Source organism: Volvox carteri (assembly GCF_000143455.1).
Source record: "Volvox carteri f. nagariensis unplaced genomic scaffold VOLCAscaffold_16, whole genome shotgun sequence".
Taxonomy (NCBI): Eukaryota; Viridiplantae; Chlorophyta; class Chlorophyceae; order Chlamydomonadales; family Volvocaceae; genus Volvox; species Volvox carteri.
In genome coordinates, this window is record NW_003307559.1 from 1,355,239 (window position 1) to 1,382,671 (window position 27,433).

Here is a 27,433-nt window from a genome sequence, read left to right on the forward strand (position 1 = left end):
GGTTCGATTAGGTGTAGGTGCCGCTCAACAACGTCAATAGCATAGAGGGGCAGAGGAGGTTCAGAGGGGCTTATGAAGTGCGCTCGGTGCGCGCATACACGCACACACATACAGACAAACAGACATATACTGACACATGAAACATCTTCACATTCACATTCCGACATGGAAACGGGCTTTGCCTCGCCTATGCTGCCAACCGCCCTGCTGTGTCCATGCTACTCCCAACAATCACAATGCGATAAGAGATGAGATGATGGCGATGTGTACGGTACAATATGTACGTACGTACGGCAATGCAAGATATTCTTCCCATTCTTGCGGCATTGTGCATATGTGGGTGGGTGCTCTGATGCCGCGACAGATTGGTACATGCTCGGGTTGCTTTACGCATGTGCTATAAGAAAAAACGGACGGACGTTCGCAAGTCGCGCGCGCCGCACATTGATTCCCCCTCTTTTGGGGTCCATGGCGGCAGAATAAATGAATATGGTGTATGGTGCATGAGGCGTCCCGCGTCGCACAATCAGCAAAGCCACATCCTCTGTGAAAGGCGAACACGTGGATAGCTGATGGCCAAATGCTCACAAACGTTGTAATGCTTCTCTACTATTAGGCTCTGGCAAACCCCCTTCACCACCTTCACCCCACAGGGCACAACCCTCACCACCCTGAAAATCGTCTCCACATGGCAAGCGAGTGCACAATCCCCAATAGACTCAGTTACCGGTTACCGATGTGCGCAATGGGTTCCAGCCCTAGTAACAGCCCGAGCGTGAACCCGCACATTTTTCAGCGGGCACTCAGCCGCCCTACACATCATCGGGATTGGATTTAATATCATCACGACCTTTGCACCTCGTTATCATCATCACCCTAGGAAAGAAGTATTATTCGGGATTGTTACTAAACTGACCAAGCCAAAGTCAAAACCAAAGCTAAATAAAAGTCAGATGCAGCTCATCAAAGATCCAAAATCAGATCCAAGTCGATCCGAAACTCAGATCACAGTCAGCAAGCGCACAGGATTTGTTGGGAATGCAAACAGCAATATTTTTTGGGGCAAAACATTGGAGAAAAGCCGAAGGAAGCGTTGCCGCGGCAACATTCGGCAACATCCCTGACCACGTCTCAAACGACATGCTCATGCAGAACGAGACACAAGTCCTGAGAGCCAGCAGACCCCCGCAGCGCTGCGCCAGAAAGTTCGGACCACAACGCCACATGGCTAATCATATGACCCAACAGGGGAAGGCCCCCTCTGAAAAATGAAAGGTCAAAAAAGAAAAATGGATAGGTTAGGAAAGGAGTTCTACCGTCGGCTACAGCGCACATGCGAAAAGGACACGAGTACGGATACGTCGCAATCTGGGAGGGCAAACGCCCATGTAGACACATTCTTTAGTCCATTGTAATAAGTTTTCCTTCTAGCTAGTCACCTGGGTGTGGAAGCGCCACCTTGTCCCTTCCCCCGCGTCTCTCTCTTTCCTCCCTCCTCCTCATATCGTTGCGGCTCCCCGTACCTCTCACCCCATCTCGACCCCTCCCGTGCTCCCCCCCCCCAATAGTCATCAGGAAGCCAATAACGAATGCGCCTACTGCCTTGCTGCCTCTCCCGCCCTCCCCCCTTCCCCCCTTCCCTCCCCCCCTCCCTCTCTTCCTCTCTCCCCTTTTTCGACCTTCACGATGGTGCGGGCGAGATGTAGTCCGGCGGCCAGATGAGGAAGCTCGTCTTGGCCGAGTAGAGCAGCTCCACCATGGAGCCGGGCACTCCGCGACACCGCGGCATCTGCACCACCAGCACATCCGGCTCGGTCTCCATTACCGCCTGCGGCAAGCTCTTGTTCGCCGGACCTGCCCAGCGGCCAGGTGGATGAGAGGTGTGTGAGAGAGTGTGTGTGTGTGTGTGTGTGTGTATGTGTGTGTGTGTGATCTCCACATGGCCAGGATTGGCGCACACCTCCACAAGTAAGTATGTATGTATGTACGACACACACAGACGCACACACAAACACAGATACACAGAAGAAATCCTAGTCGCTACCCAACCCATCCCCAGCCGCTCCCCTGCTTCCCTCCGCACCCCCCAGCCCCTACCCCGCACCCCCCACCATCCAGTACCGACATACCGGCCAGTACGGACTTGTCCGCCTCGAAAGAGTTAACAGCTGCTTGGACACTGAAAGCCGTGAGCAGCCTTTGCGCCACAGGTTTGACCTGGTGCTGTCCGTCAAAGGCCTGGCTGACGGTGAGAAAGAGGTGGTCGTGTCCTGGAGTGAAGTTCTCAAACAGCCACTCCAACACGTGCCTGTATGGTGGTGGGCCACCAATGTTAGACCAGGAAAACCGCGGGGATGGATCAGATGTGGTTGACAGCTTGTTGCGAAACGAATTTATGTGGAAACCTAACCTTTAATGGCATTGTGTACCATTCAACAGTGAACATCACTGCAGAAATTAGAATGCGCGCGCCCTTGTAGTGGAAGTTCCTCACCCTCCAAGGGCGAATCCAACTAACTAGACAACCAACTAACTGGATACCCAACTAACGGTCCCGACCTGCTGTTGGGCTGCAAGTCCACCATGACCCGCATAGGCCAACCCACGGAGCCGCCGCCGCCGCCGCCGCCGCCGCCGCTAGCGGCCCCACTGCCGCTGGTCCTGCCAGCCGCGGCCCCGCCGTTGCTGCTACTGCCTGCAGCGGCGCCACCGTTGCTACTGCCGCCGCCGGCACCCGGCACACTTTGCCGCATCGACGTGCTCCTCGACACGGCTGCCGATGCAGGTCGACTGCTGTTCGGAAAGAGCGTCGGGGAGATAGCTGGCATCGATGACGCCGCCGCTGCCGCTACCGCAGATGCCAAAGATGACGATGACGATGACGAACCCGAATTCGCCGCCAGCCAAGGGCCCTTGCTGTTGTACTTAACAAGCAACACGGGCGCGCAGCGAAGCTCAGGGAGGATCTTAAGCGCCAGGGACGTCGTGCCCAGCGTCCCGAGGCCGCTGTTGGTAGCGCCGCCGGAGCTGCTGCTGGAGGTCGCGGCGGCCATTACGGAAGGCGACATGGCGGAGATGGCGCTGGCGTTCCGGGCGCTGGGTGTCGAAACGCGTCGCATCATGGGCATCTGGGCTGAGGAGGACATTGAGGCGGTGGTGGCGGAGCCGCCGCCAGATGTCGGGTTGGAGGCCCGCGTGACAGCAATGGTGGCTCTGGAGCTTTGGCCGGGAGTGATGTTGGTACCTTCGTTTTGAGATCCAGGTGGTGAGAAAAAGACGAGATGGTGAACGAATAGATGGGTGTGGAAGGGAAGTAGGGGGTGAAAGGTTGACGGTGCGTGGTAGTGTGGGTGGTATGGCATTGGGAGGGTCAATAGTTGGGAAATTACGGGTAGTTTACGTGTGAATCACGTGTCGAGGGGTTTCGAGGTCATCGCGGGATGATGAGATAATAAAAGGGATGCGTCAAGCAGCAGGGTTTGCAACGGCTTGGTTAGGGTTAGGTCGCCGGAAAAGAGCAGGTATCTCAGTTGGGGCTTGATTAACAACAATGCGGCCATGTGGCCTAGGCCGCGATTTGAGTCAACCGACGCACACAGTCGATGCCCCCCTTGGGCGGTCAGGATCTACCTCTCTGGCGGTCTACCAGTAGACACTCACTCATTCACTTATTTTCTCTTCAAAGGTTATTTTATATGTGAAATTTTATGTAACACTGTGAGTTGCGTATAACACATGATGACTCACATAAGTTTGTGGATCCCATAAAGATAATGTGGGGTCGTATGGAGGTGGCAATGTAGCGACCCAGGCTCTCAGGCAGTGTATACTCCTCTTCCTTGACCACCGCCTGAAGAGGATAGTGGTAGTGATAACGATGGTTTTGGTGGGTTGATGGGCGGATTGATGATGCCATAATGTGGATGGCGCCAAAAAGGGGGTTGGTGTGTAATCCGGAGGATTACGGGTACGGGCGCAGAATCTGCCAAGGTCAACAGGAATACCTTCACGGCACGGACTCACGTGATAACGGGCGCAATCCATCACCTCAGCCTCCAGAACCTCCCGCTGACGTGCCAAAGCGCTTGCCCTTCCTGACTCCGACATGATGACTGTGACAAGATGGAGTTCATCCATGCCCGGAACTAGGAATGCCTTCGAAAATCTTCGGTTCATGTTGCAGAAGCAAGAGGAAAGATTTTTAAGGTTCGTAACTTACGCAAGCAACAGACTGGTATCGCACATGGCAAAAGGCTCTCCGGGTTACGAACTGCTAAAGCATTGCTGCACCCACCTGTAAGCAGACCTGCATGAGTTTGACTCCGACACAAGGAGGCATAGTTTGAAGCCTGTGCAGGTCAACAGCAACATAGAGTATGGAAAGACATGAAATGTGACAAAGGCTGCCAACAAACGTCGCCAAAATCGTTCACCATTTGTTGCAAGTCTGTAACCGATTGCTGCCCGATTCACCTTTCTTTCTCTTCCTCAGCTTCACTTGGTCAGCGGACAAACCTGCCGACATCGCTACTGATAGTGTCTAATATCTGACTTTGCAAATACTGTATTCAAAAGACCCGTAAACAATTGTGCAAGATGAATCTTATTTTGCATAAACATATGCCGATAAACCGAAGAGACATACTTAGGATGTTGTTTCACTCTTTATGGACCTATCCCAAGGTGACGTTTACAGAAATGCTGCAGCGACACTTTACCTTCCCCATTAAACAAACCTCGAGCGGTGAGCTTCGCTGTACGGTTGGTTTCCAGTACAGCGCTGCCACATCCTCACGTACGGCTTTTCCCAACCTTACCAGTGCCGGTTCACGCTGCCTAACCGCATGACCAACTTGGTTGTTTGCCCTTCTTGTGATGTCGTATCTTAACCGCACACAAATGGATAACAATACACGCATTGATTTGCTGCTCGGGGCGCATGTCCCAAAGCTGCACCAGGATGATTTATGCACGCACCCCACACTAAACGGACCAACCGCGTTAACGAAGTAAGTTAGTAAGTAAATTCTTTAAAGAAATAATTTGCAAGAATGCTTGAAAATCTGGTGCTGCACCAGTATTTGGGTGTATTTCCAGTGCGGATTAAGGCCAGGGATTAGCGTTAATCCCTGTGCTAATCCCAGCAGTGGAAATCCCACCGGGATTAAGCAGGATTAGCCGGGGATTAAGAAGTTCCTCAGGACACCGTGTCCTCTATTCAGAGGACTAGCAGGAGTTAGCAAGAGATTAGGAAAGAACATAAACTGAACTTGATGTCCATGTATTTACCTGGCAACTTGTGACAAAAAAGTTATTACCTGGCCCCACCCAGGTAGTAACTTTCCGTATCTGGATTAGCATTTATGGCGTCATATCTTATTTTAATTTCTAGGTAATTCCATATGGATGACCTCAAGTAAGCAATATCTGATTTGGTTTACTCGAAAGGTGCTACCTCAATGTAAGGCCTCAACGGTGGCCACAACGGCGAGAAGAGTGCGCTTCCTGCCCATATTTTATACTCATACGATGCCTACTGCCCAAAGCAATTCAGAACTGGTAATATTAGCGTCGAGATCGCATCAAAAAATGTGCATCGCCCTTTGTACGGCCTTAATCCCCGCCCTAATCCCCGGCCTTCGGAATGGCCAGGGATTAGCTGGGGATTAGCCGGGAATAGCGGGACCTTAATCCCTGGCCTTAATCCGCACTGGAAATACACCCTTTATCTACTGCAGCAGTAGGTAAAATGTTGTAAGGCATTATGTTGTCGAGCGCTTCACTTTTGTGGAAATTAATGCCCAAAGATATTCCCATCTGTATATCAAAAGAATCCCGGCCAAAGAGCACGCCTTAACGCTGCGCTGGGCCTGAGGCGTCACCGCTGCTGAAGCTGCCGCTGGATGTCACAGCTGCTACTCATGTTCATGTGGCATGTTCATCCCCTTGAGCTATTCCCCGGAAGATGTGTAACTGTCACAGAAAAAAGTCTTACGTCTGCGGGTAGACTTGCTAGGTGACCATCTAGGCTTTGAGCAATTGATGACAACGCCAGGCCCGGGGACAGTAAGGCACCAGTGGGCCCGGGTCCAGCCCGCCTAACACCTGTACCCATTGGTCTCGCAGGATTTCAAAACCCTATCCCACAAGATGGTGAAAATCGCCTGTCCAGACGCTAGAGAACAAAGGAGCAGCGCGAGTAGGGCGGGCTTGGACCGCTTGACCAAGGCAAGTAATGCATGCCAGGTGTACGGCACCACGATGGACATCGCGGCGCGGTGCTCGGCCCGCCTGGAACTGCTCCATCTGGGCCCATGCCAGCCCACATCAATCTCATCATTAGAGCAGGTAAGGGCCAGGTAGGGACAGGAGTCGATCCAAGGATAAAATCAGCATCTTCCAGAGCAGCAGGGTCATCGATATGTATACGTGGCCCCGATCCGTGCGTGCACGGTGGCATGCACCCAGCCGCCAGCAACAAGGCAACACACGCTACTAGGCCGCGCCGGGATCCTTTTCTTGTTTGTCAATCATTCGCTGGACCTGCATCTGGCTCTTCTGCTGTCATTTTGAAATTGCGCGTGCTGCTGCCTTTCATGCAGGTATGCTCGCTGGTGCCTTTGTGCCGCTTTAGCACGTGGTGGGTTTGCTTGTGCTGCTTTCGTTGGGCGGGCTTCACGACCCATCCATGGCCTTCATGGGTTACACCCAGCGAACAGCAGCCCAGCTAGCTGTCTAGCTAGGCACACTATTGCACACCTATCTACATACCCACCCAGCATCGCATCAAGCCAGCCGCTGCTTCCTACGCGCCTGCACATGTACCACACCCCTGGGGTATTGCTGGCCTAGGAAGTGCGTATATGTATATCCTATGAGTAAGGTTTATTTCCGAATGATGTAGTTCCAAATCCTCAATGGACCTGCACAACTCATTACACATATACATGTAGGTCAGGCACTACTGGTAGAGCACCTACTTGTGCCCCCGGAGGTCCCGGGATTGAGACCCGTCAGGGACGAAGGTAATAGGGTCCCTAGTCGATGGACGGTGGTAACCTGGGATAGAGTGAGTGAGACCTGCGAGCTGACCAGGAATGTAGTTGAACCCCCGTTAATGCGACAGATGCCGTTGGATGCCGGTGGTGGGTGCTGAACCTGGGCGATCCACTGAGAAGTTGGCTACGGTGACTGGATGCGGATGCCCTGAAAAACTGGGGAAGGCAGGGTCTGCCGGGTAGCGGCCGCATGGTGAAGATATGACCCCCCTATCCTACATCACACGCGTCATACATGCATGCACATTTTCAATTGGACAACTGTACATACCAGTCGACCCGGGTTCAAATCCGCCTGCCGGCTCCTCGGGTGTTTGAGGAGTGATGAAATGGGAGGTGGCCCCCCATCTTATGGACGGTGTAGGACGTGATAATATCAACTTGCGAGCTGACCAGGAACTAAGTTGATGCGCCGTTGATCCGCTAGATTTGGTTGGATGCTGGTGGTGAGTTGCCGAACCCAACGAATACATTCTGAAGTCGGATGGGGTGACGGATTAGGGTGCCCCTCTAGCAGGGGAGAGCAGGGACTGCCCCGGGAAAGGGGGCCGCTGGCGAAGTTGACCACCCTGTAACAACATACATACATGCAACTGTACATATATGCATACATGTTATCCATTGGACAACTGCCCGCCGCCGGTTTACATGATAAACTCAACTCTGCAAGGAGCGGACAAGCAGCTAAGAGTCTGCGTGGGTACGTAATGCGGACATGACAAGATTGCCCGCAGGACACGTTGCCCTTAATTGTACTTGATGAACAGCATCAGAGCCGGCGGCAGCAGTCCTGTCCTTCTTGTTGGCCTCTTTTGCCGCATCCAGCGACCTCTGGTGACCTAGTTCCACGCACGTTGCTCCTTTCCTGCTTTGAATGGGTTTCGCTTTTTTCCTTTGGCAATCCAGCTCTGAGAGGTTGCCGACGGCTCCTCGCTTCTCCTTCTTCCATTTCGGTGGATTCTCCAAGCTTTATGCTCGCTGTTCGTGTCTCTGCTCTGCATTTTGGGCTTCGCTTTTTGCATGGGCGCAGCAGCACGTGGATTTTGGAGTTAGCTTCCCCCCGGTCAGCAGGGCTTGCTTGTTTCCCTTTTCCCTGATCGCGTTCCTTCGTTGTTACAGCTGTTACCGGCCGTCCTCATGCTGGGAACGAGAAAATTAGTTATCGTCGGACAGCCGTGTAACGCACCTGGCTAACTTCATACCGACTGCCCGTATAGATTCTGCGGCCTTCAAACCAAATCATATTTTTGAGCTTCACTACTGTGAGCTTATGACTGCGTGAATGGTTGTTGGGTCAGGTGCGCTCAATCCCTGACGACTCCACATCGCAGGCTTAAAGCGTCCTGAGCTACGAGAAATTTCATACGCTTTGAAATCGCGCGCCTGCAGGCCTCGACTGTGCAATGAAGTCATGTACTATGATGTGTCATGTCATGCAACGAATTGCGTGAAAGCAATTCGTACAATATAGTACAAGCGTGCGTGATGCCAGGCCGCTGAGGCCGATCGCCGGCAGCGTGCCTAGTGTGGCCAACAGGCAGTTTTTTGTCCACAATTTAGCTCACATGACCAACTTCTGTTGTTGTCACATGCCTCCGAAAGGGTGTCAGGCCAGAAAGCGTCCGACAACTTAGGCAACCGGCGCCGTACTAACCCCTGATCGGTAGACGACAAAAGCCCCCAGCAGCCAGCACCTAAGAGCGAGGTTCACGTAACTGGCACATATTTGCAAAATATACTTATCGAAGGCCTTTTTAGACATGATAATGTGGAAAACAGCTGGCTTTTCAAACTCCGCGAGCAGCTCCTCGAGATCACAGGCCTTGGTTTCCCATCGACATATGCCTTGCGTATTCAAAGGTGAGAATGGTCTTCAATTTCATTTTTTATGAGCGCGCGATCATCTTTTCTGTGGCGGCAAGGCTTTGCTCTAACGATGTTTGCTTCGCGTTTGGTAACTTGAAGCAAACTGTACGCACGTGGAAATATAGGAAAGATTGAGGATTAATTGCACCAGAAATAATTTTCTGCCTCAATTTTTCCCTTGTTCTTAGCCCGCTGTGAACTCCGGTCGGCCTGTTGGCCTCTCCGGCCTGGGTGGTTGCAGGCTGGTGCGCTGCCGTCGCAAGTCGCAAGCCGGCACATCACCGCCTTTTCGGAAATATTATTAGAAGGACTATGGCTCGAGATCGGTTGACCGAGCAGGCGCACGAGGACTTGGACGCTGTTCGCGTCCGTCTTAACCACCAACTGAAGCTCATCATCACGCCATCTGTAACCGGTGACCGTGCGCCAAATTTGCACAAAGCCAATGGTAGGTCATAAATTTGGGCCACTTTGCAGGTCTGCGTTCACAGCGTCAGCCTTGCTAGCTTTACGGTTGCGGACATATCGTTTTCGGCGGCGCAATGCAGGGTCTGCCGAAATTCTGTGTTCGCGTTCAGCACTTTTTTTGTAAATTGTAATGTTTAATACTTTGCCGCTCATTTCTTGGCGTAACTGTGGCGCATAACTGTTTCCTCCCACTGTCTGCTGTTTCTCTCCTAGACTGCCAATGCGACCGGGAGTATCATCCATCCAAGGGCTGGCGCCGTCAGCCACATCACCTAGCAAAAGAGGATCTATGGACTCGTATTCAGGAGGAGGCTCAACAGGATGCGGTAAGTCCTTGCTCTTAAGTCTATTCAAACTGATAGCAATATGGTACCGGAGCAACGGTAATGTGCAGGTCTATATTTTTTAATGTAGACAATAATTAAATGTATGTACGTGCTATCTGCTCTACGTTGTTGGTTGGCCATATAACCAAATAACTTCCAACCAGTCGAACTGTTAATTACCCACGTCACAAAATGCCATCCTTCTAATTCTTATTTCTTTTCCTCTTTCCGCCTTCCTTTCCATCCTCTCACCCTAACCACGCATCTCCCCCATGCAGTTCGCCGAACCCGCCCTCGCTAGCAACCTGTACAGCACCATCCTCTCCCATCACAATATTGAAGCAACGATGGCTTTCCTGCTCGCCAACAAGCTGTCCAGCCCCACGATGCTGGGCATGCAGCTGATGCGGCTCATTCAGGAAGTGTACGAGGACGACCCTGAGGTCATGGAGGCGTGCCTTGCGGATCTTCAGGCGGTGTACGACCGCGACCCCGCATGCGACCGTTACACGCAGGCCATCCTGTACTTCAAGGGCTTCCAGGCGGTGCAGAGCTACCGGATAGCGCACTGGCTGTGGCAGAAGGGTCGCAAGGTGAGTGGCTCGTGAGGGCCTTACCCGTGGCCGTGGGACGTGTAAGGTGAAGACCGCGGCGCGGGCGGTTAGGGGCAGGCAGGTGGGTGGGTAGGTAGGTAGGTAGGGGTTTGGGAAAAGGTATGACGGCGCTGCTATGACACCCTAGGGGACTATGATTAGAGGGAACATGTTACCTTGGGGAAGACCTTTTTTTATTTACAACCCTTTGAGCAACCCTTCGGAGGACAAAGGAGACAAGTAATTTATATTAAGGGAGGGCATGTCCAGGGAAGGCAGTGGGATTGAATCCCTTTTGAATCTTAGGGTTTAATAGCTTGCCGCTGCCTTCAGACCGCACCCGTCGCAGTACCAGTAATCGTTACGTAAACAATTACGCCTCCATCTTTTCATCTATCCAGATAGGTCAGGTTCACGATAAGATATGTCTATTTCTCATCCCCCATTTGCACAGACCCCTCGCTCCACCCTCCCCATCGGCCCCATCTTTTCAAATTTTTCATCCTTCCTCCCTCAGGCCCTGGCTCTAGCGATTCAGAGCCGGATGTCCGAAGCTTTCCACGTAGACATCCATCCAGCAGCGGAGATCGGGCGCGGGATTATGATTGACCACGCGACTGGTGTCGTGATTGGCGAGACGGCCGTAGTGGGGGATAACGTGTCCATGCTGCACCACGTGACCTTGGGCGGCAGCGGCACCGGGCGAGGCGTACGGCACCCCACGATTGGTCACGGCGTGCTGCTGGGGGCGGGTGTGTCGGTGCTGGGCCCTGTCATGGTGGGCGCCGGCAGCAAGGTCGGTGCCGGCAGTGTCGTGGTGTCGGACATCCCGTGCCATTCCGTGGCGGTTGGGGTGCCAGCACGCATCATCAAGCGCGATTTGCTCAGGGAGGCCGTCAAAGATATGGACCAGTGTGTGGAGTTTGTGCTCGACTACGAGATCTGATCCCCCCTCGCGCAATTCCGTGCGCGCTTGAATCACATCTCGTCATATCAACCACGACTGTGAGCTTTGTTGATCCGGCCTATGTATGTATATGCTCGACTACCAGTTCCTCTCGGACTTCTGAGGCATCGGAGATCAGCGGAATGGGATGAAGCGGAGCGGGGCTTTTCTCACGACGCTGAAGTAAATGAGCTCTCTCTTTCACTTCACGAGATGAGGTATGAATGGCGCATGGCAGCTGTCTTGCTTCGGAGGGATTTCAAGGGCTTTTGGATCGGAGGTTCCTTCCGGCTTGGAGGTCGCTTTATTCAGCAGAGGGAAGTAGAGGGAGTAGCCTGTACCTGGGGCGTTGACCGCTTCATGATGTATGCACTTTCCTGGCTTTTGTATGGTAGTGGTAAAAATGTGATGGTAAGAAAATATGTAGTTATCGGGTGCTGAAGTTGCGAACGAAGCACGAAACGAGCAAGACATGCATCGATAGTTTGTGTGGCTTATTTTCTAAGGTGCCTTTGAAGAGATATTCCGTCCTATTCATGTATACCGCGCCACGCTACGTTTCTAGCTGTTGCTTTATCTTTACTGGGTTTGAACTTTTGCATGACCTTTTTATCTTGACGGGGTTTGAGTCTTTGTGCAGATGAGGGATTTGGTTTGAAGTCTTCCTTTAATTCCCTTACATATTACAAAGACATGGGGATTTGTATTTTACATCCTTCTATTAACTGAGATGAACAAGGTTGCGGTGGGTTGATGCTTGCTGCAGATAGGAAAAAACCTTAGTCAAACATGACATGAAATGGTTGCATGCAGGAAATGCACTTGAGAAGATTGCGTACATCGTGCAGCCTTTGGCCGGGGGTAGATCATAACAAATACTTTTTTACACGTGCTATGACGTCGCCTTGTCGCTGTATCTATTACAGCAATGTGTCTTACGGTAGCCTTATCAGATTCTTATTTTCTGCATCAATCTGAATCTTTGCTGCGTGCACCGGCAGCTCCTTTCCTTTTCAGGGCTTTCTTCTTAGTGTCGGTGTCGACGGAAGCTTTTAGGAACGCGATTGATTGTTGTCCAGTCGCGCTGTTGCAGGTTGCTGCATTGTACCTTACGTTTGAAGTCTCTAGAATTGCGTCGCCATGCATCTGGCTTGCAGATTCGTCTAACTCCGTGATAATAAGCCATGAGCGTCTTGATCTTGGGAGCTGCAAGCCCCTGCAACGTGATAGGTATGGGCTGTGAGACAGGCATCGCAACGCATCGCTCCAGTTGACTCCCGTATGGAGCGACGATATTCGCTATGCTCCTGTACGGATATGTACGGTTATTCTGGAGGGTGCGGGCGGTGCGTTGCCGACACAAGACATGTGCATAGTTTGCTTGCTCATGAGTTGGTTGGTTGCTTGCTTGGGAAAACGATTAATCGTAGGAGGTCGTGCGTTGATTGTTAGCAACCTATGCTGTCCATTTGGCGGCATTGCTAAGCCACTGCATCTTTGAAAGCATCTATGAAACGGGATTCTCGCCTTGTAAGTCGCGTCCGTCGGCATCGTACGGCACTACATGTGAGGGTTATCGCGAAGTTTGCGAGGGGCATCGTCTCCTGCGTTGCGGGACGGGCGGAAGATTCGGTTATGCGGTTTAAGTTCCTACTCCCGTTTTTTGCGGTTCATGCGATGTATTCGTGGACAGTGACAACATGGACGTGGAAAGGGCGTCGTTTGTCTGTTGCCGTGTTACAACCAACTTCTGTTATTGCTCGTTGAGGTTCGTTGGTAGTTTTACGACGGACATACTCGGTCCTGGCGCATGAGACGTGGTGCGCCTTTACTGTTTACCTCTTGCATTCTATTAGTTGCTTGCCTTCCCTATCTTCAGACGCTACGAGGAATTGCTATGTTAGGCAACATGCACCGATTGCCCCTTCTTGCCTTCCTAAGCGTCTGGTGGTGGTGACCTGAAGTCCCATCCACATTCTCCCCCGCTCTGTGATCTTCGGAGCCACGATAAGGGAAATGCCGATGGGGGTACACGACCGACGGTTTGGGTACCAGGCTTGATGTATACTATTCTGTAACAACATACATCAGCCCTGAAAAGAGGGACGGGAAAGTAGTGTTGGATGAACACTACTGCTTCAGGCAAACCGTCGCTGCGACTTGCAACAGTTTTATCTGAAGCGCGCTAATTTACAAATTTACAAATGGTCCAGTGTGGGCAGGAATGGAGCGGACGGCTGTGAATGGCGGTCACTAAAAGAGAACATGAAATGTCCACATGCCCACACGTCTCTCTTGACTACTATCCATGTATTCACTCCTAGTTAAAAAGACGCACACAAAATATGTTTCTATGAAAGGCCGTGGTTGTTTGGAGACACGGTATTACAGATATGTGGCCCCTGTGAACGCCGGAAAAGGAGATCCAGCAGGTAGATACGACATACAGACATTAATACATAATACTACAATAGATGATACATCTGATGAACGTGCCCTCAACCGTCAACTTCTACGTGCACAAAGGGCAGCCCGGCGTGATGCAGATTGCTCGCGACAAACTGCAGGCTCATCGTCCAAGCATTCCGCGGCAATCCTGCATTGAGGCGAAATGCTCACTTAACCTACTCGTACAGTTATTGCAGTAGCAAACGGTATACATGACTATTACATGACTAACGAAAACTTAAAAAAACAGCATGGTTTCAAAATGGACAAAACAGAAAGCCAACCGCTTGCAGGCTTTAAGAAGCGTACGGCTCGGATTGCGCAACTTGGATTGCACTGAAAGGCTATCAGGATATCTAAATTACAGTATGGAACAAGGACTCTGCAGCAACAGCCGCACATAACTGTACGATCACCGTGCGAGGTCCTCCTGGATGAATACGGCACCAAACAGGGGCAACATAGAAAGCTTGTAGAATACACGGCAAGCATGTCCACCAACACCAACACCCCAGCACGCATTATTGCAGCTATTCACCCTAGTCGACATTCTGTGCCATTAGTTACTGCTTGACACCAGCATGGAGGCGGGTACAGAGTTATGTATAAGCGGGCGCTCCCCGGACGTTACTTCTGGGCGAATCTAGCCACAAATCTAGCCTGACACACATCTGTGCCAGATGCCGTATATACTGTTCCAGTTCCTCTACCGCCATGGTCAGAAAACATGTCCTTTCATTTTACAGTTTTTCTTAATTATAGCGTCGTTCCGGCCAACGCATTAGGCAGTACCTCCTTATTCCGCTTTGTTTTGTGGCGAGTGCATAGCACAGGAAGTATGTGAGAAAGGTCGCGGCATAACATTGAGAAGCCCTGAAAAGTCACGCGGTTCGCTTTACCGAAAACAAAGGCCTCTGAACCAAGTCTTCCCAGCCAGGTCTTCGGGGGGCACGTGTGTCATGTAAATACGTTACCAATATGGACCATAGTCTTTCGCGACAGCTAAGCCATCACCATGCGGCCGCATGTGTGACATGGCAGCAATGTCCCTTCTCATTGCGCGCATGCCCTCGCTCACTCCCTTGTTTTCAGGGCAACCCCAACGGCATCATCCAAAATTAAATGGGCTGCAACCCTCCACCTCCTCCTCCATCAGCAGCTCACGTGCAATCGACATTAACGGGCCAATAACGTTCAATCGAGAGCTTCAATCAGTCGCATTACGTGGTACCTAGCCCGTCCCATGCGTGCATAACCTGTGAAGGCGTAGATGGGCTGCAACGCGTCAAGCATCGACATCGATAGCACGGACAACAAAAGCCTGTACGCCACCAGTCACAGAAAGTCTTGTGCCAAAACCCGACCTTTCCGCACGCTCGCTCCGCCGTCGTCGTTTATCAAACCCCACCCCAATCCAGTGGACCTATCACGCAGTTCTGCCTCCAGATTTGGAGATCAGAGAAAGCGAGACGCAAGGAGCAGCGCGCGGCAATTAACCTGCATCACGACGAATCCCTCCTAGGAGGTCCACAAGCTTGCACAGCGGCACTCAACAATCTTCTTCGCTAGCTTCACCTGCCGCGGCCTGCCCCTCTTCCATTCCTTCCCGCGACCATACATGTTCCCACCCCCACGTGGCACAACCGCTTTCCCTCTTATCAGAATATTAAAAAGAGGCACCATCAACTTTGTCAAAATCCATCCATGAACATAAAAGCAGCGACGAACCAGGCGACCATAGAAGACTGGCGACCCCTAATCCCAAATCCCATAATCCCTCCTCCACCTGCATTCATCCCTTTAATCTGTATCCACGAGAGGGTCGCCACAACCATACCAACTATAAAAACCTGAAGCCCCCTATCCAGCCTAGGGCCATCCAGCTCTCCAGGGAACGCTTCGCACGATCCTTACAAGGCGCCTGGGACCAGCTTGCGGTATGCTCATCCTGTCTAAGACATCTTCGCCACCCTGATCCTATTTCAACCGAGTTCTAGACTTATCTTACCACTTCTCCAACTTCTGTGCCGATGCCGCTACTACGGCCCTCCGGGATTCGCCTATTGTACAGATACAGGCAGAGCGCCTGGAGGCCGGTGCCGACTGCCACCGACGGTCCGCTCACGACGTGTACAACGTGAATACGAATGATGAGATGTATTCCCCAGTTCTCCCCCGAGGTGAATGCGCAGTGTATCTGACATTCAAAATACCCGACTTTGGACGAGTTGCAACAGTGTACCCATGCCTTAAAAAAGGACCCTCATGAACAGCACGTCAGCAAGCCATCAAGCCTCTCATACTAGGTTGACATATAAATTCCGGATGACATGCATTCCGTATGATCCGAGCAAGGTGAGTAGAACCTGCTCGGATCCAACTTACCGTTCGTACTTAGCCCGCAACTAGCTATGCAGCGAATCAATGCGCATTCTAGATGTCATAATTCAGCACGAAATCAACGCACTGGTCCATATCCTTAACAGGCTCCTTAATAATATCGCGCTTGATGATGCGTGCTGGCACCCCAACCGCCACGGAATGGCACGGGATGTCCGACACCACGACACTGCCGGCACCGACCTTGCTGCCGGCGCCCACCATGACGGCGCCCAGCACCGTCACACCCGCCCCCAGCAGCACACCGTGACCGATCGTGGGGTGCCGTACGCCTCGCCCGGTGCCGCTGCCGCCCAAGGTCACGTGGTGAAGCATGGACACGTTATCCCCCACCACGGCCGTCTCGCCAATCACGACACCAGTCGCGTGGTCAATCATAATCCCGCGCCCGATCTCCGCTGCTGGATGGATGTCCACGTGGAAAACCTCCGAAATGCGACTTTGAAGCGCCAAAGCCAAAGCCTGCGAGCAGGAGTAACACAAATAGCATTACCATTTCTGATGATCAAGTCCCTATACGACTTGAGGACGCATGCTCCAGGCACCCACTGTACTTCCTCGCTCCGTCTCCCTACCTACCATCCAACAGGCCCTCACTGGACAGGCTTTCCCTTAACAGCAGCGCTTTTCCCAACCCCCTACCCACCTACCTACCAGCTCCCCTACCTACCTACCTACCTACCCACCTGCCTGCCCCTAAACGCCCGCGCTGCGGTCCTCACCTTACACGTCCCACCGCCACGGGTAAGGCTCTCACGAGCCACTCACCTTGCGACCCTTCTGCCACAGCCAGTGCGCTATCCGGTAGCTCTGCACCGCCTGGAAGCCCTTGAAGTACAGGATGGCCTGCGTGTAACGGTCGCATGCGGGGTCGCGGTCGTACACCGCCTGAAGATCCGCAAGGCACGCCTCCATGACCTCCTGGTCGTCCTCGTACACGTCCTGAATGAGTCGCATCAGCTGCATGCCCAGCATCGTGGGGCTGGACAGCTTGTTGGCGAGCAGGAACGCCATGCTCTTTTCAATGTTGGGGTGTGCCAAGATTGTGCTGTACAGGTTGCTTGCGAGGGCCGGCTCCGAAGCCTGGGTGAGCGCAAAACAAAAACAGGACATGAAGACACCGCCTGAGTGAAAATGCGATGTAGGTTAACAAGGTGCCTTAGGGTTAACAAGGGCGAAGCAAGGCTTCAGATGAGCTGAAATAATCTGCGGGAGTCTACGGCCCAGGGCGGCCGCGCTCTCGACCCCAAATACAACTGCCCGTTGCACCCGCACACTAAAAGTACAGCTGCCCACCACGCGGGTCGCTGCTGTCACATTAACAGAGCAATTGGCCTGCGCTTACCGCGTCCTGCTGTGCTTCCTCGCGGATGCGTGACCACAGCTGGTCCTTAGAAAGATGATGCGGCTGAGGACGCCACCCTTGGGATGGATGATACTCGTCCCCGGGGCATTCGGGGCAATCTACAGAGGGTGCCATGCGACGATCCAAAAGGCATGGGCAGAACGTGTGGCGACAAATATGGGGCCAAACACTGGGCCCCGCTATTGAGAATTTCGGGGGCATATGGGGGCTGGGAGTGCTGTGCTCAGACGGGAAGACGTTCCTTCATCTCATGCGTCCCGTCACTATCCCGTTTGTAGAGTGGAGCCGCTACCACGCAGCACATGGGCAAGCAGCGCGCTCAGCTAAGCTGAGAGATCAGGCATAACGCAGCGACTACCTACCGTTGGCCTTTGAGACGCGTTGCCCCGCGTACTCCGTCGGGACGGTTGCTAGCCTAAGCTGCTGGTTAAGGCGCGCACGTAGCGACTCCAGTTCTGAGACTTCGTCGGCACTAAGCCTGTCCCGTGCCATCGTCTTAATGCGTGTTGAAATGTTGCAGTGAGCCCCATACGGCATGCGCCATGACAAAGCGCGCTCGCCTGTCAAACAAAGAACCGCAAAGGCAGCAGAGGCAGTGAAGTCATAGCAGTAGGTCTTATGAAACACTAAACAATTTCCAAAAATGCGCTTCATGCAACACTGGTGGCCATAAGTAAAAGTCCGACGCGGGTGGGAGCATGCCGGAGTATATCGCACACCTGGATTTCTTTGTAACCGAGCAGGAAGGGACAGTTGGGATTGGGGTCGAGAACTGCTCGGCGCCGCAGCTTCAGCGATTGGTGCCCGAAACATCCTCTTGAACCCGCAAGAATACCAACTAATGCCAAAAGTAACAAGTGAATTGTAGTAGATAAATTATAGTGAAAACGGTCTGTATCCTGGCAGCGCCGTGAGAAATGACAAGTGACAACGTAAGACACTAATCAAGACAGGTTCGGGTGGCGCCACCGTTAAGTTTGTATGTTAATAACGCGAGCACGACTGAACTCTGTTGAATGGGATACGGGATTAGGAAGGTGTATAACGAAGTTTGTAAACTGCATGCCGTACGAGCGTCATCTAGTAAGTTGGTGGAACTTGGTGTCATCGGTAACTGCATGACGCAAGTTTTCGCTTTGCACGTTATCTGCATAGTCGTCATCCATTGGTGCCCTAGACATGAAACCTGACGGACGGGTGAGCATATGCCCAAAGCATAATTTCCCGAAACTTCTGTTGCTTTGTGTTCCTGAACTGTTACAGCTAACACAGTGCGTGCGATTGATAAAGGATAGAATGGTAACGGCTTACTTATGTATGCGTCCTATTTCGTGTCCGCGCACCAACCCCCGACACCCGCGGCCCCCAGGCCGTCCCGTTGATCGACCTGGGACTCCCAGAAGAGGAGGCGGCAGCACAAGTGCGCGCGGCATGCATCAGCTCGGGCTTCTTTTACGGTAAACCCTCTTTGCCTTGCCCATATACGTCTTTGCGAGCTACAGGCTTTGCGAATTCTCACGGGCCATTTAATCCTGGTTAGATGTCCCCACAACAAACCCTCCAGCCCAACTGCCCGTGCGCAAAGTTACACACACACATACACACATACACACTCACGAATCTGCTGCTTCACCTCAGCCGTTTGATCCTTCGGTAGCGCCAGAGTGGCACTCAACCTTTACCACCACCCCCTTTACCAGCACCGCCACCCCGGTTGGCACCGCGTCCCCATGCTTTGAAGCCGCCTTTTGCAATCCTCGTGTCACTGGTGCTGGTGCGGCAGTGATAACGGAAGAGGCCGTTGAAGTAAAGATGTTGAAAAAGCACAACAGCAGATTCTTATGTACCAACTTTTCGCAACTTTTTCAAGGTAATTGAAACATCAGGCAACAGCAGACAAGGCGCACACCTTCCATTACGCCAATGCTTCCGCACACACTCCCTCCACGCATCCTCAGAACGTCAAAAATCTCCAAACGCGCCTCTGGGAGAACAGAAAAGTACGTAAAATACGGCAATGTCTCCTCCTACATGACCCCTCCAGTCCAACCTGCAAGCTGTCTCCACACGTCTTTCTACGGCGGACACGCACATATGACAGATGACCTTGATGGGCTCGATAGGGAGTCGTCGTTGTAAACGCCCCGTAGCGCCAGCTGCTTCACGAAAAACGCTCATCACTAGTCGCCACACCCCGCCTCCATTACACCTCAACCAAGCAGCGAAAGCCGCCAGTATTGTCAGAAAACGTCTTCGCGCCAGCGCCGTGCATCTTACGTACCTCCTGTACTTTGTCCAGCCTGCCAGCCAGCCAGCCTGCCTACCAGTTTACCCACCTGCATGTGCTTACATGCCTACCTGCTGCTACCTGCCCTGCCTGGTAGTGGGGGCGGCCCAGTCCTGAAGTCAGCTGCTACCTGCCTGGGTGTGGCCACGTCAGCATGTCGTACATTAGGAACGAGAACAATGCGGCGGTCCAGGGTGGGTGCTGAACAGATGGATGGACGGCGAGTGAAGACCGCAGACCGAGTGACAGATGACACCCCGCGAGTAAAACTCTAAAACCCTTAAACCCGAGAAAACACTGTAATGGTGCATTGAGGCTGCATTGGGAGGGGAGTATGGGGGTGTGTGTATTGGATGGTTTTCGGACGTGTACGGCGGGGGGGTAAATCCGGGTGTGTGCAACGGGTTGGTGTCATGTCCTGATGCCTTATCAAGGTTTTCATAAGAGATGGATTAGGGAGCATCCATTTTGGCCCAGGCCAGCCAAGGATACGCACGTACTAAGGATGCCGCAGTTAGCCGAGGAGGGCCTCTGGGGCCATTGTACTCTGCTGCATTTCCGATAGATAGACACACAGACAGACAAACACACAGACAGATACACGGACAAACACACGGACAGACACACGGACAAACACACGGACAAACACACGGACAGACACACGGACAAACACACAGACAGATACACGGACAGACACACGGACAGACAACAAAGTACATCATATGGTGTCCTACGTTATCCACTATTGCACTGTCGTGGCTCACCCGTGCGAGAATGGCCTCTCCCTGCCCGCTTTCCAGACCATCCCCCCTCCTGTGCCGGTTCCACATCGCGGTGTGTTTTCCCCCTCGCGCACGCGTTACTTCCTTCCCTCTCCCGCCCTTCCCAAATCAACCCAACCGCCCAACGCGCCTGAGGTGGCCATAAAACCCTCCTTTTTCTTTTCGTTCTTGAAGGGTTAAAATAATCAAACCCAAACTCCTCACAGTTGGCGGTTTCCTTCTCTTCATTTCCAGATCTCACTCTCTGCTATTTCAACCCGCTCTTTCCCCCCGCGCGGCGCCTCTACCTTCCACAAAACACTATAAACACACACACACACATATATACACTATGAAAACACTATACATACAACACTATGAATCTAAGTTCCTCTTCTGGGTCAGGATTTCTCCAACAAGACTTAGACTCAGATGGCTAACTCTTGGTAGGGAAAAAGTTAAGGATTGCATAGCGAGTCGATAGCGAGTAAACTAGATTACACTATAAATCTTTAACGCTCAATTGGCATTAACATAACAGCGACAGTTGGATGCCGGTTGGAAGTTGGCCGTTGGCGCCTTGCATCATCATGCCGTTCCCCTCCTCGTCCCCCACCCCACCCCAACCCGCAGTTTCCAACCATGGGGTCGCCGAGTCCCTGGTGTACGACACCTTCCAGCAGCAGCGGGCGCTGTTCGCGTTGCCTCTGGAGTCCAAAATGGCGTTACTGCAAAATGAAAACAACCGGGGTTACACGCCGTTCAGGGTGAGAGTGGTGGGGGTGGCGGTGAGGCAGGTGGGTGAGGGGGGTGAGCGGTTAGGGAGAAGAGCTTGCTTGCTGCTGCTGCTGCTGTTGCTGCTGCTGATCTTGTTGGCATTACCATTTGTGTCGAGGTTGCTATTGGTGCTGGAGTTGTAGTAGTGGTTGGTTGCAGCAGCAGCAGCAGCAGCACCACCACCACCACCACCACCACCACCACAACAACAACAACAACAACAACAACAACAACAACCATGCCTTCGCCCCGCAACAACACACACACACAGCCCCCCGGCCCCCCCTACACCCTTCAACAGGAGGAGACACTGGATCCCGCACACCAGAAACATGGCGATACGAAGGTACGACAATTTCTGGTTTTATTTAAAACACCATTTCCCCCCTCGGTGATCTCTCACTTCCTCTCGTACTCCAGACCAGACTAAATCAAGCACAAACGGACAGACAGACAGACAGACAGATAGGCACACATGCACATGCGCATAGTCGCGTCTCTGGGGCCTTAATGATTACCCTTCAGGGCATTGCCACCGTACGACTATGTGAGACACACACACACACACACTCCCTCTCTTTTCCCCCGTCACCACCACCTTTTCTCTTTAGCTGCAGCTCCCTCCCCCGAGTCCACAGCATCCGGTCATAGCCGTTCACAGCTTTGGAGGGAGGTAATGCAACTCCAGGAGGTGTAACACACACAGACATACGTACAGACATACGTACAGACAGACAGACACAATGCGCCTGATCACCGCCGCTCATTCGTTCAACCCTCTTCGCCCTTCGGGCGTGTCTTTGTCGGCAGTTAAACCTCCTCGCTGTTGCTGCTGCCTCGCACACACCGTGTTGCGAGGCGGCATTTGCGGGCTGAACTTGTGTCTTAGACCCGACTCTTGTGTCGTACTGTCGTACTGTCGGCCACAGGAGGGCTTTTATTTCGGCCGTGAGATTCCTGAGGATAGCGAGGAGGTGAGTGGGGGGGTGGGGGAAGGTGGGGGGGTGTGGTGGGGGAAGGTGAAGAGTGTGTGTGTGTGTGTGTGTGTGAAAGGGGGGTTGAAAGCCGCAGGAGGAGGGGGAGGAGGAGGGGAAGGAGGGTTCAAAAGCTGTGAGTGATTCCCTTAACTTGTGAACGGTTGTGATGGACTCTTTAGTCATGGGGCAGGGGCGGTACGGGCCCTAGTTTCCGTGTACCCCTCGGACGGTCGGGGCGATGGATGAAAAAGTTTAGGACACAATGGTAAGCGGACTGCGGACTGAAGGAATCACGGTAAACTTGGGCGGGTCCCATCATCGGATTTCGGCTCGGTCGATCTGGATCCGGATTCCGAGACTTGCATGTGACACAACAATTGTTGCTCTAAATCCACTTCGCAATAAATGGTTGTAGTTCTACGCCAAAAGGTCCGCCTCTCTCATCCTCTTGCGTTCGGGCCAAGCAAAAGGGGCCCCCTTTTTAATAAAAAAACAAAATGAAACTTGAACCGGCCCTCTAAAACCAAACCTAAAACCCTATAAACTATTAAACCCTAAAACCAGCCCTTTCCATTCATCCACCCATCCACCTCTCTAGGTGTCGAAACCCCTGCATGGACCCAACCAGTGGCCGGACCCGCAACTGCTGCCGAGGTATCGGGAGGTGAGCTTAGGATTGGGGACTGGGGGTTTCGGAGCTGAGCTGGTGGTTGGTTATGTTAGTTGGTCAGTTCGTTGGCAGGGCAAAACCACCGCCCAAAATGTGTCGGACTTTTGCCGTCCGTTAAGTGTTTTTCCTTTGAACCGGCCGCCTCTCCGATATCGGTACGGGTACGGACAGAGTTGGTTACATTTCCGTTTTTCTTTGATGGACTCTTTTGAGTGCAACTGGTGATGATGTCTTGTGGTCGTTGGGACGTTGGTTCTTTATTTCACCTTCCTCCCGAAGTTCCCTTGGTCATCCTGCATCATACCGACCATCAGCATCGCCATGGCCATATCATCATTAGGTTCCTCCCGGCGATAGGTTCGAATTCCGTGTTTGAGTCGTACACGATGAAATCTAACTAAATGACATTACCGCTACGTTCGCCGTCTCCGAAACCGGCTCGAACCCAAGCCCCTTTCTTTTGGTGTTTCGCTGTATCGCGGCCGTACATTTATGTATGTATGTATGTATGTATGTATATGTGCAGGTGACCTGGCAGTATTACGAAGCCCTTTACGGTCTCGGCATGCGGTGAGTTTGAACCTCTTGGCCCTCCTGATCCGTAGGCAGACGTAGGAAAACGGAGGGGGTGGAGAGAGGAGGGGGGCCCCCCAGCGCGAATCCGCCGAGGGGCTCTTTAGGGGGTGCGGGTGGGTGGCCGTGGATGGTGAATGGGGTTTCTGTCCTCTACTGCCGTACAGACCTTCCAGTTGAAATCGGCCCCTCACCTCACCTCACCTCACCTCAACCCCCCGCGGAGGGGGAAAGTTTGGGGAAGCTCTTCCCGGCTCCGCCCGCTGCTGCTGTTGTTGTTGATGTTGATGTTGATGTTGTTGGGGCTCCCCTTCTCGAGCATTCTTCACGGAGGGGGGATCCTTGGACTTCTTTCTTTGTCTCTGCTCCTCTCGTCGTCTTGTTTTGAAATCCATGCACTGGGTTACACGGCCGTTTAATGACATCCTGTGCCTCCGCCCCGATCCTCGCTCCCTCTCGCCCACACGCCCCGCCCCGCCGCAGCCTGCTACGCTTGGTGGCTCTGTCTCTGGATCTGCCCCCGGACTACTTCGCGGCGGCGTTCGACCGGCCCATGGTGGCTCTGAGGCCGCTGCACTACTCGGGGGAGCGGTCTGACCCGGGGGCGGGGGTGTTTGGGGCGGGTGAGGTGGGGGGAGGGGGGAGGGAGGGGGCGGGGGTGTTTGGGAAACTGGCAAGCACGTGTGCACCATTGGGGGGGGTGATGGGATGATAAGAAGAAGGAAGCGGTCAAGGTGGGGTTTTGGGTGGGTGCGTGCGTAGTCGGTTACGTCTTCTAGCCAACAGGCAACCTCTTAACCACCAACCGCCAACCGTAGGCGCCCATTCGGATTACGGCATGCTCACCATCCTTGCCACGGATGACGTCCCCGGGTTGCAGGTGGGCGGGGCGGGGGGGAGAGGGAGAGCTGGGGGAAACCGTGTGCGTTTGGTTTATTGTGTGGATGTATGTATGTAAATGTATACATGACATTGATTACACTGTGGGCTTGAAAGCCGGGGGGGGCCCAGGGCCGAAACACAGAGCGGGGGCCGGATGCACACGACTGGTTAGCCTCGTGCATTCCGCCCACACCCGGGTCAGACCGCGCGAGGGGTACGACTGCCGGCACTAAGCAGCAGCGTTTCCCACCGGGGGGTAGCGCTACAGCTAAACGGGCGCTAGGTCTGCTGGTCACCTTACAAAATGTATGCATACATGTATGCATGTATGTATGTCTGCCATGTTTTAGATTACACTGTGGACCGCTCAAGCCGGGGGCCGAAGCCAAAACACAGCGGCTAGCCTTACGTGTCTCCAACACCGACTCAGGCTCAGCGAAATTTCGACGCAGCCGCTCAGCTGCGCCTCCGTCCGGGGGATGGCGCTGCAGTGGAAACACAACGTGCTCTCAGGTCCCGCCTGAACGCCTCAACAAGACTCAGCTTGGGCAAACTCCCCTTGGAGTCCCAACATAAAATCAAGAGCTCCCTCCTTAGAGAGCCCCCAAGGGGGAGAACCCGGCTGGGGCGTCCCGAAGGGGTGGGATGTCTTCTCTGCTGCAGCAAACGAACCAAGCAAAAGCCTCTAAAAGAAGAAAGACTCAGAGAGCCGGAAACCACACTACCTCGCTTCGCAGCCACCCTGCGACAACTGACCTCCTCCACCTCCACCTCCCCGGGGGCCGGTCCAGAGGGGGATGCAACAAACCAGATGAGAGGAAAGTGACAACTCACAAACCCGGTGACCAACACCGTGACACCGGGGGTAGACCAGGGGCGAAACTGCGAACGGGAAGACTGTGCGTCGGCGGCACCTAAGTCCTCCGTTGTCCCTTAGCTGGCGGGTCCCTCAACATACTGGCAGCTAACACACCCTGACTGGCTGCTACTTACATATGATTTCTCCTCTCGCCCTCAACCCCCTTACCCCTCCTATAACCCCTGTCAACCCCTCCCCTTCTGTCCATCTTGGTTGTCTGTTTCATTCGTCAGTACTTCATCTTACCCCACCCCTCCCCTCTCCCCCCTCCCCCCTCCCCTCTCCCCCTCCCCGCTAACGCACATTGCATTATAAATCCAATACGCAGATCTGGTTGGGAGCTCCGGAGGACAGGTCCTCGGCGCCAGGTGCTGAACTCCAAAACGGCGGTGATGGCGATGCGAACGCCGATGGCGATGGTGGCGGTGCTGCTGCTGGTGCTGGAAATAACAGTGGCAGTAGCAGTACTGATGGTAATGGCGGAGGGCGGTGGTGGGATGTGGAGCCGATCCCAGGTACCTTTATCATCAATTTGGGGGACATGCTCGAGAGGTACGTGTACGGCGTGTATGTACGTTTGTGTACGGCGTGGGTACAATGGCGGTACGACAGGTTGCAACAGGACTAGTTGTATGTATGGTATGCCTTGAAATCACGAGGCATGCTGTGAGAAAAAAACGTTTGGCCGCTGCGCGGTGTGTGCCCCTTCAGTTCTCTCCACTTCACTTCCCTCCTACTCCAGCACCTTGAAAACCTAACCTTTGGTGGGGGTACCCTTTCTTTGTTTGGGTTTGGGCCCCGCCATTTTCCTTAAAGTCTATCTATCACTTTTGAACGTCCGTGACATCCATTGGTTCGGCAAAATATTAACCTCGTGTGCCCATTCTTCAGAAATTTGCGTAGGTCGGAAAGGGACTGGGGGCTGGGGGGGCTGTGAGGCCCTGGGGCGCGGCGGGGCCGGCTTCCCGCAACCTCACACAACGACTTCATTCCTTCCTGCTTCTCCTCCTGCCCCGCCCCCTTCCTCGTCCCTCCTCCATTTTTACCAGCACTTCTGGCCCTGCTATTCGCCAGAAAAGGAAATTATCCTCCACCTCTATATTCCCCAGTTTATATGTCTTTGCGTGTTTGCATCCGTCGTAACGGGAATTTCTCAATCGCTAACCAACCAACCAACCAACCAGATGGACAAACGGCCGCTACCGGTCCACTCTCCACCGGGTGATCAACACCACGGGGCGGGAGCGCTACTCCATCGCCTTCTTCTTCGAACCCAACTTCGACGCCCAGGTTGTGGCACTGCCCTGCTGTTGCGGCCCCGATAACCCGCCGCGGTACCCGCCCACCACGGCTGGACAGCACCTACTGGACAAGTATGCTGCCACACACGCTGGCTACCATGGCCCGGGGCAGAAGCAGCAGACGCAGGAGAAACAGGCTTAGGAGGATCAGGATCGGGCTCAGGAGAAGTGGCAGGAGGAAGAATGTAGATGCAAATATCAGGGAGGGCGGCGGTCAGGGAGGGGAAGAGGGAGAGGGAATTTCTGGGGTTTGGGAGGGCGGAAAGCGTTGTCCGGAGTTTGGGAGGGCTGGATGACCAAGGAAGACCATCACATCAGTCTGCACTATACGGTGGATTACAGCATATTCAGGTACTTCAGGTCAGCTGGGCTGAGGCCTGTACGCTGTAGCAAGCCCGTGTTTTTCCTTACCAGCAGTGGCAATGGCGCCACTTCCTTCTCTTTCTTCGGTACCTTATTTTGTATGGCAACATGTGTATTCTATTGGTATGGCGACGTGTACCAGAAGTCCGAGTTAGGCTTCATCATCCGTTGTGGATCACTGTGGTCGTGTGGTCTTATCGGACCCATCTAGGGTTCCATGTTATGACGTGAGATGATAGATGGGCTGCAGTGTGCCACATCAAAAATGGGCATTAACTTCCAAAAACAATCTTTTACCTCTTGATTCACACTGTACGACTACAGGGACAAATTAGTAATTATGGAGGTAGCTATGGCGGTTATGCTACCCTTGTCGGGATGAGTATGGCACCTGACCTATACGCTGCAGGAATAGATATTGTTGGCCCATCAACACCTACTTCCCGCCCATCCAACTACGAAACATAGTGCAACGCACGTCGCAAGGACCCACCACAGCTACTACCCGCTAG

General features: G+C 53.2%; 5 protein-coding genes across 5 annotated transcripts; 3 read left to right on the plus strand and 2 right to left on the minus strand.

Moving 5' to 3' along the window:
• Positions 1-278: 278 nt before the first annotated feature.
• On the plus strand, positions 279-3,255 carry VOLCADRAFT_90347 (uncharacterized protein; the record flags this gene model as incomplete). The annotated part of the gene is made up of 6 exons (XM_002949829.1): positions 279-284; positions 654-738; positions 1,802-1,880; positions 1,948-1,968; positions 2,091-2,248; positions 2,702-3,255. 6 exons carry the CDS (start codon positions 279-281, stop codon positions 3,253-3,255), a joined length of 903 nt encoding a protein of 300 aa, XP_002949875.1.
• A 436-nt stretch (positions 3,256-3,691) lies between these two features.
• On the minus strand, positions 3,692-4,349 carry VOLCADRAFT_117410 (uncharacterized protein; the record flags this gene model as incomplete). The annotated part of the gene is made up of 3 exons (XM_002949930.1): positions 3,692-3,850; positions 4,024-4,165; positions 4,295-4,349. Coding segments are annotated over 3 exons (354 nt in total), but the record flags the coding sequence as incomplete, so codon positions are not given.
• A 4,469-nt stretch (positions 4,350-8,818) lies between these two features.
• VOLCADRAFT_90349 (uncharacterized protein) lies at positions 8,819-11,257 on the plus strand (the record flags this gene model as incomplete). The annotated part of the gene is made up of 5 exons (XM_002949830.1): positions 8,819-8,918; positions 9,166-9,372; positions 9,606-9,718; positions 9,997-10,311; positions 10,829-11,257. The coding sequence occupies 5 exons, from the start codon at positions 8,819-8,821 to the stop codon at positions 11,255-11,257; spliced, it is 1,164 nt and encodes a 387-aa protein (XP_002949876.1).
• Positions 11,258-14,730: 3,473 nt separating this feature from the next.
• VOLCADRAFT_74427 (uncharacterized protein) lies at positions 14,731-18,437 on the minus strand. Its single transcript, XM_002949931.1, has 5 exons — positions 18,191-18,437; positions 17,834-18,031; positions 17,451-17,569; positions 16,874-17,188; positions 14,731-16,567 (listed from the first exon to the last, which is right to left on the minus strand). The coding sequence occupies exons 1-5, from the start codon at positions 18,282-18,284 to the stop codon at positions 16,139-16,141; spliced, it is 1,155 nt and encodes a 384-aa protein (XP_002949977.1). The 5' UTR covers positions 18,285-18,437; the 3' UTR covers positions 14,731-16,138.
• Positions 18,438-18,891: 454 nt separating this feature from the next.
• VOLCADRAFT_59825 (uncharacterized protein) lies at positions 18,892-26,700 on the plus strand (the record flags this gene model as incomplete). Its single annotated transcript, XM_002949831.1, has 10 exons — positions 18,892-18,928; positions 21,153-21,286; positions 21,598-21,642; positions 22,226-22,270; positions 22,872-22,937; positions 23,470-23,513; positions 24,000-24,139; positions 24,335-24,436; positions 25,743-25,809; positions 26,442-26,700. Coding segments are annotated over 10 exons (939 nt in total), but the record flags the coding sequence as incomplete, so codon positions are not given.
• Positions 26,701-27,433: the final 733 nt, after the last annotated feature.

Bases quoted from the DNA above. Each gene is read 5' to 3' on its own strand.
- VOLCADRAFT_74427 (XM_002949931.1), bottom strand. From the start codon at position 18,284: ATGTTTCGGGCACCAATCGCTGAAGCTGCGGCGCCGAGCAGTTCTCGA. The intron at 17,570-17,833 runs GTAGGTAGTCGC...CACCCTCTGTAG, and splicing joins ACGCGTCTCAAAGGCCAACG to ATTGCCCCGAATGCCCCGGG. The intron at 17,189-17,450 runs GTAAGCGCAGGC...GCGCTCACCCAG, and splicing joins AGGAAGCACAGCAGGACGCG to GCTTCGGAGCCGGCCCTCGC.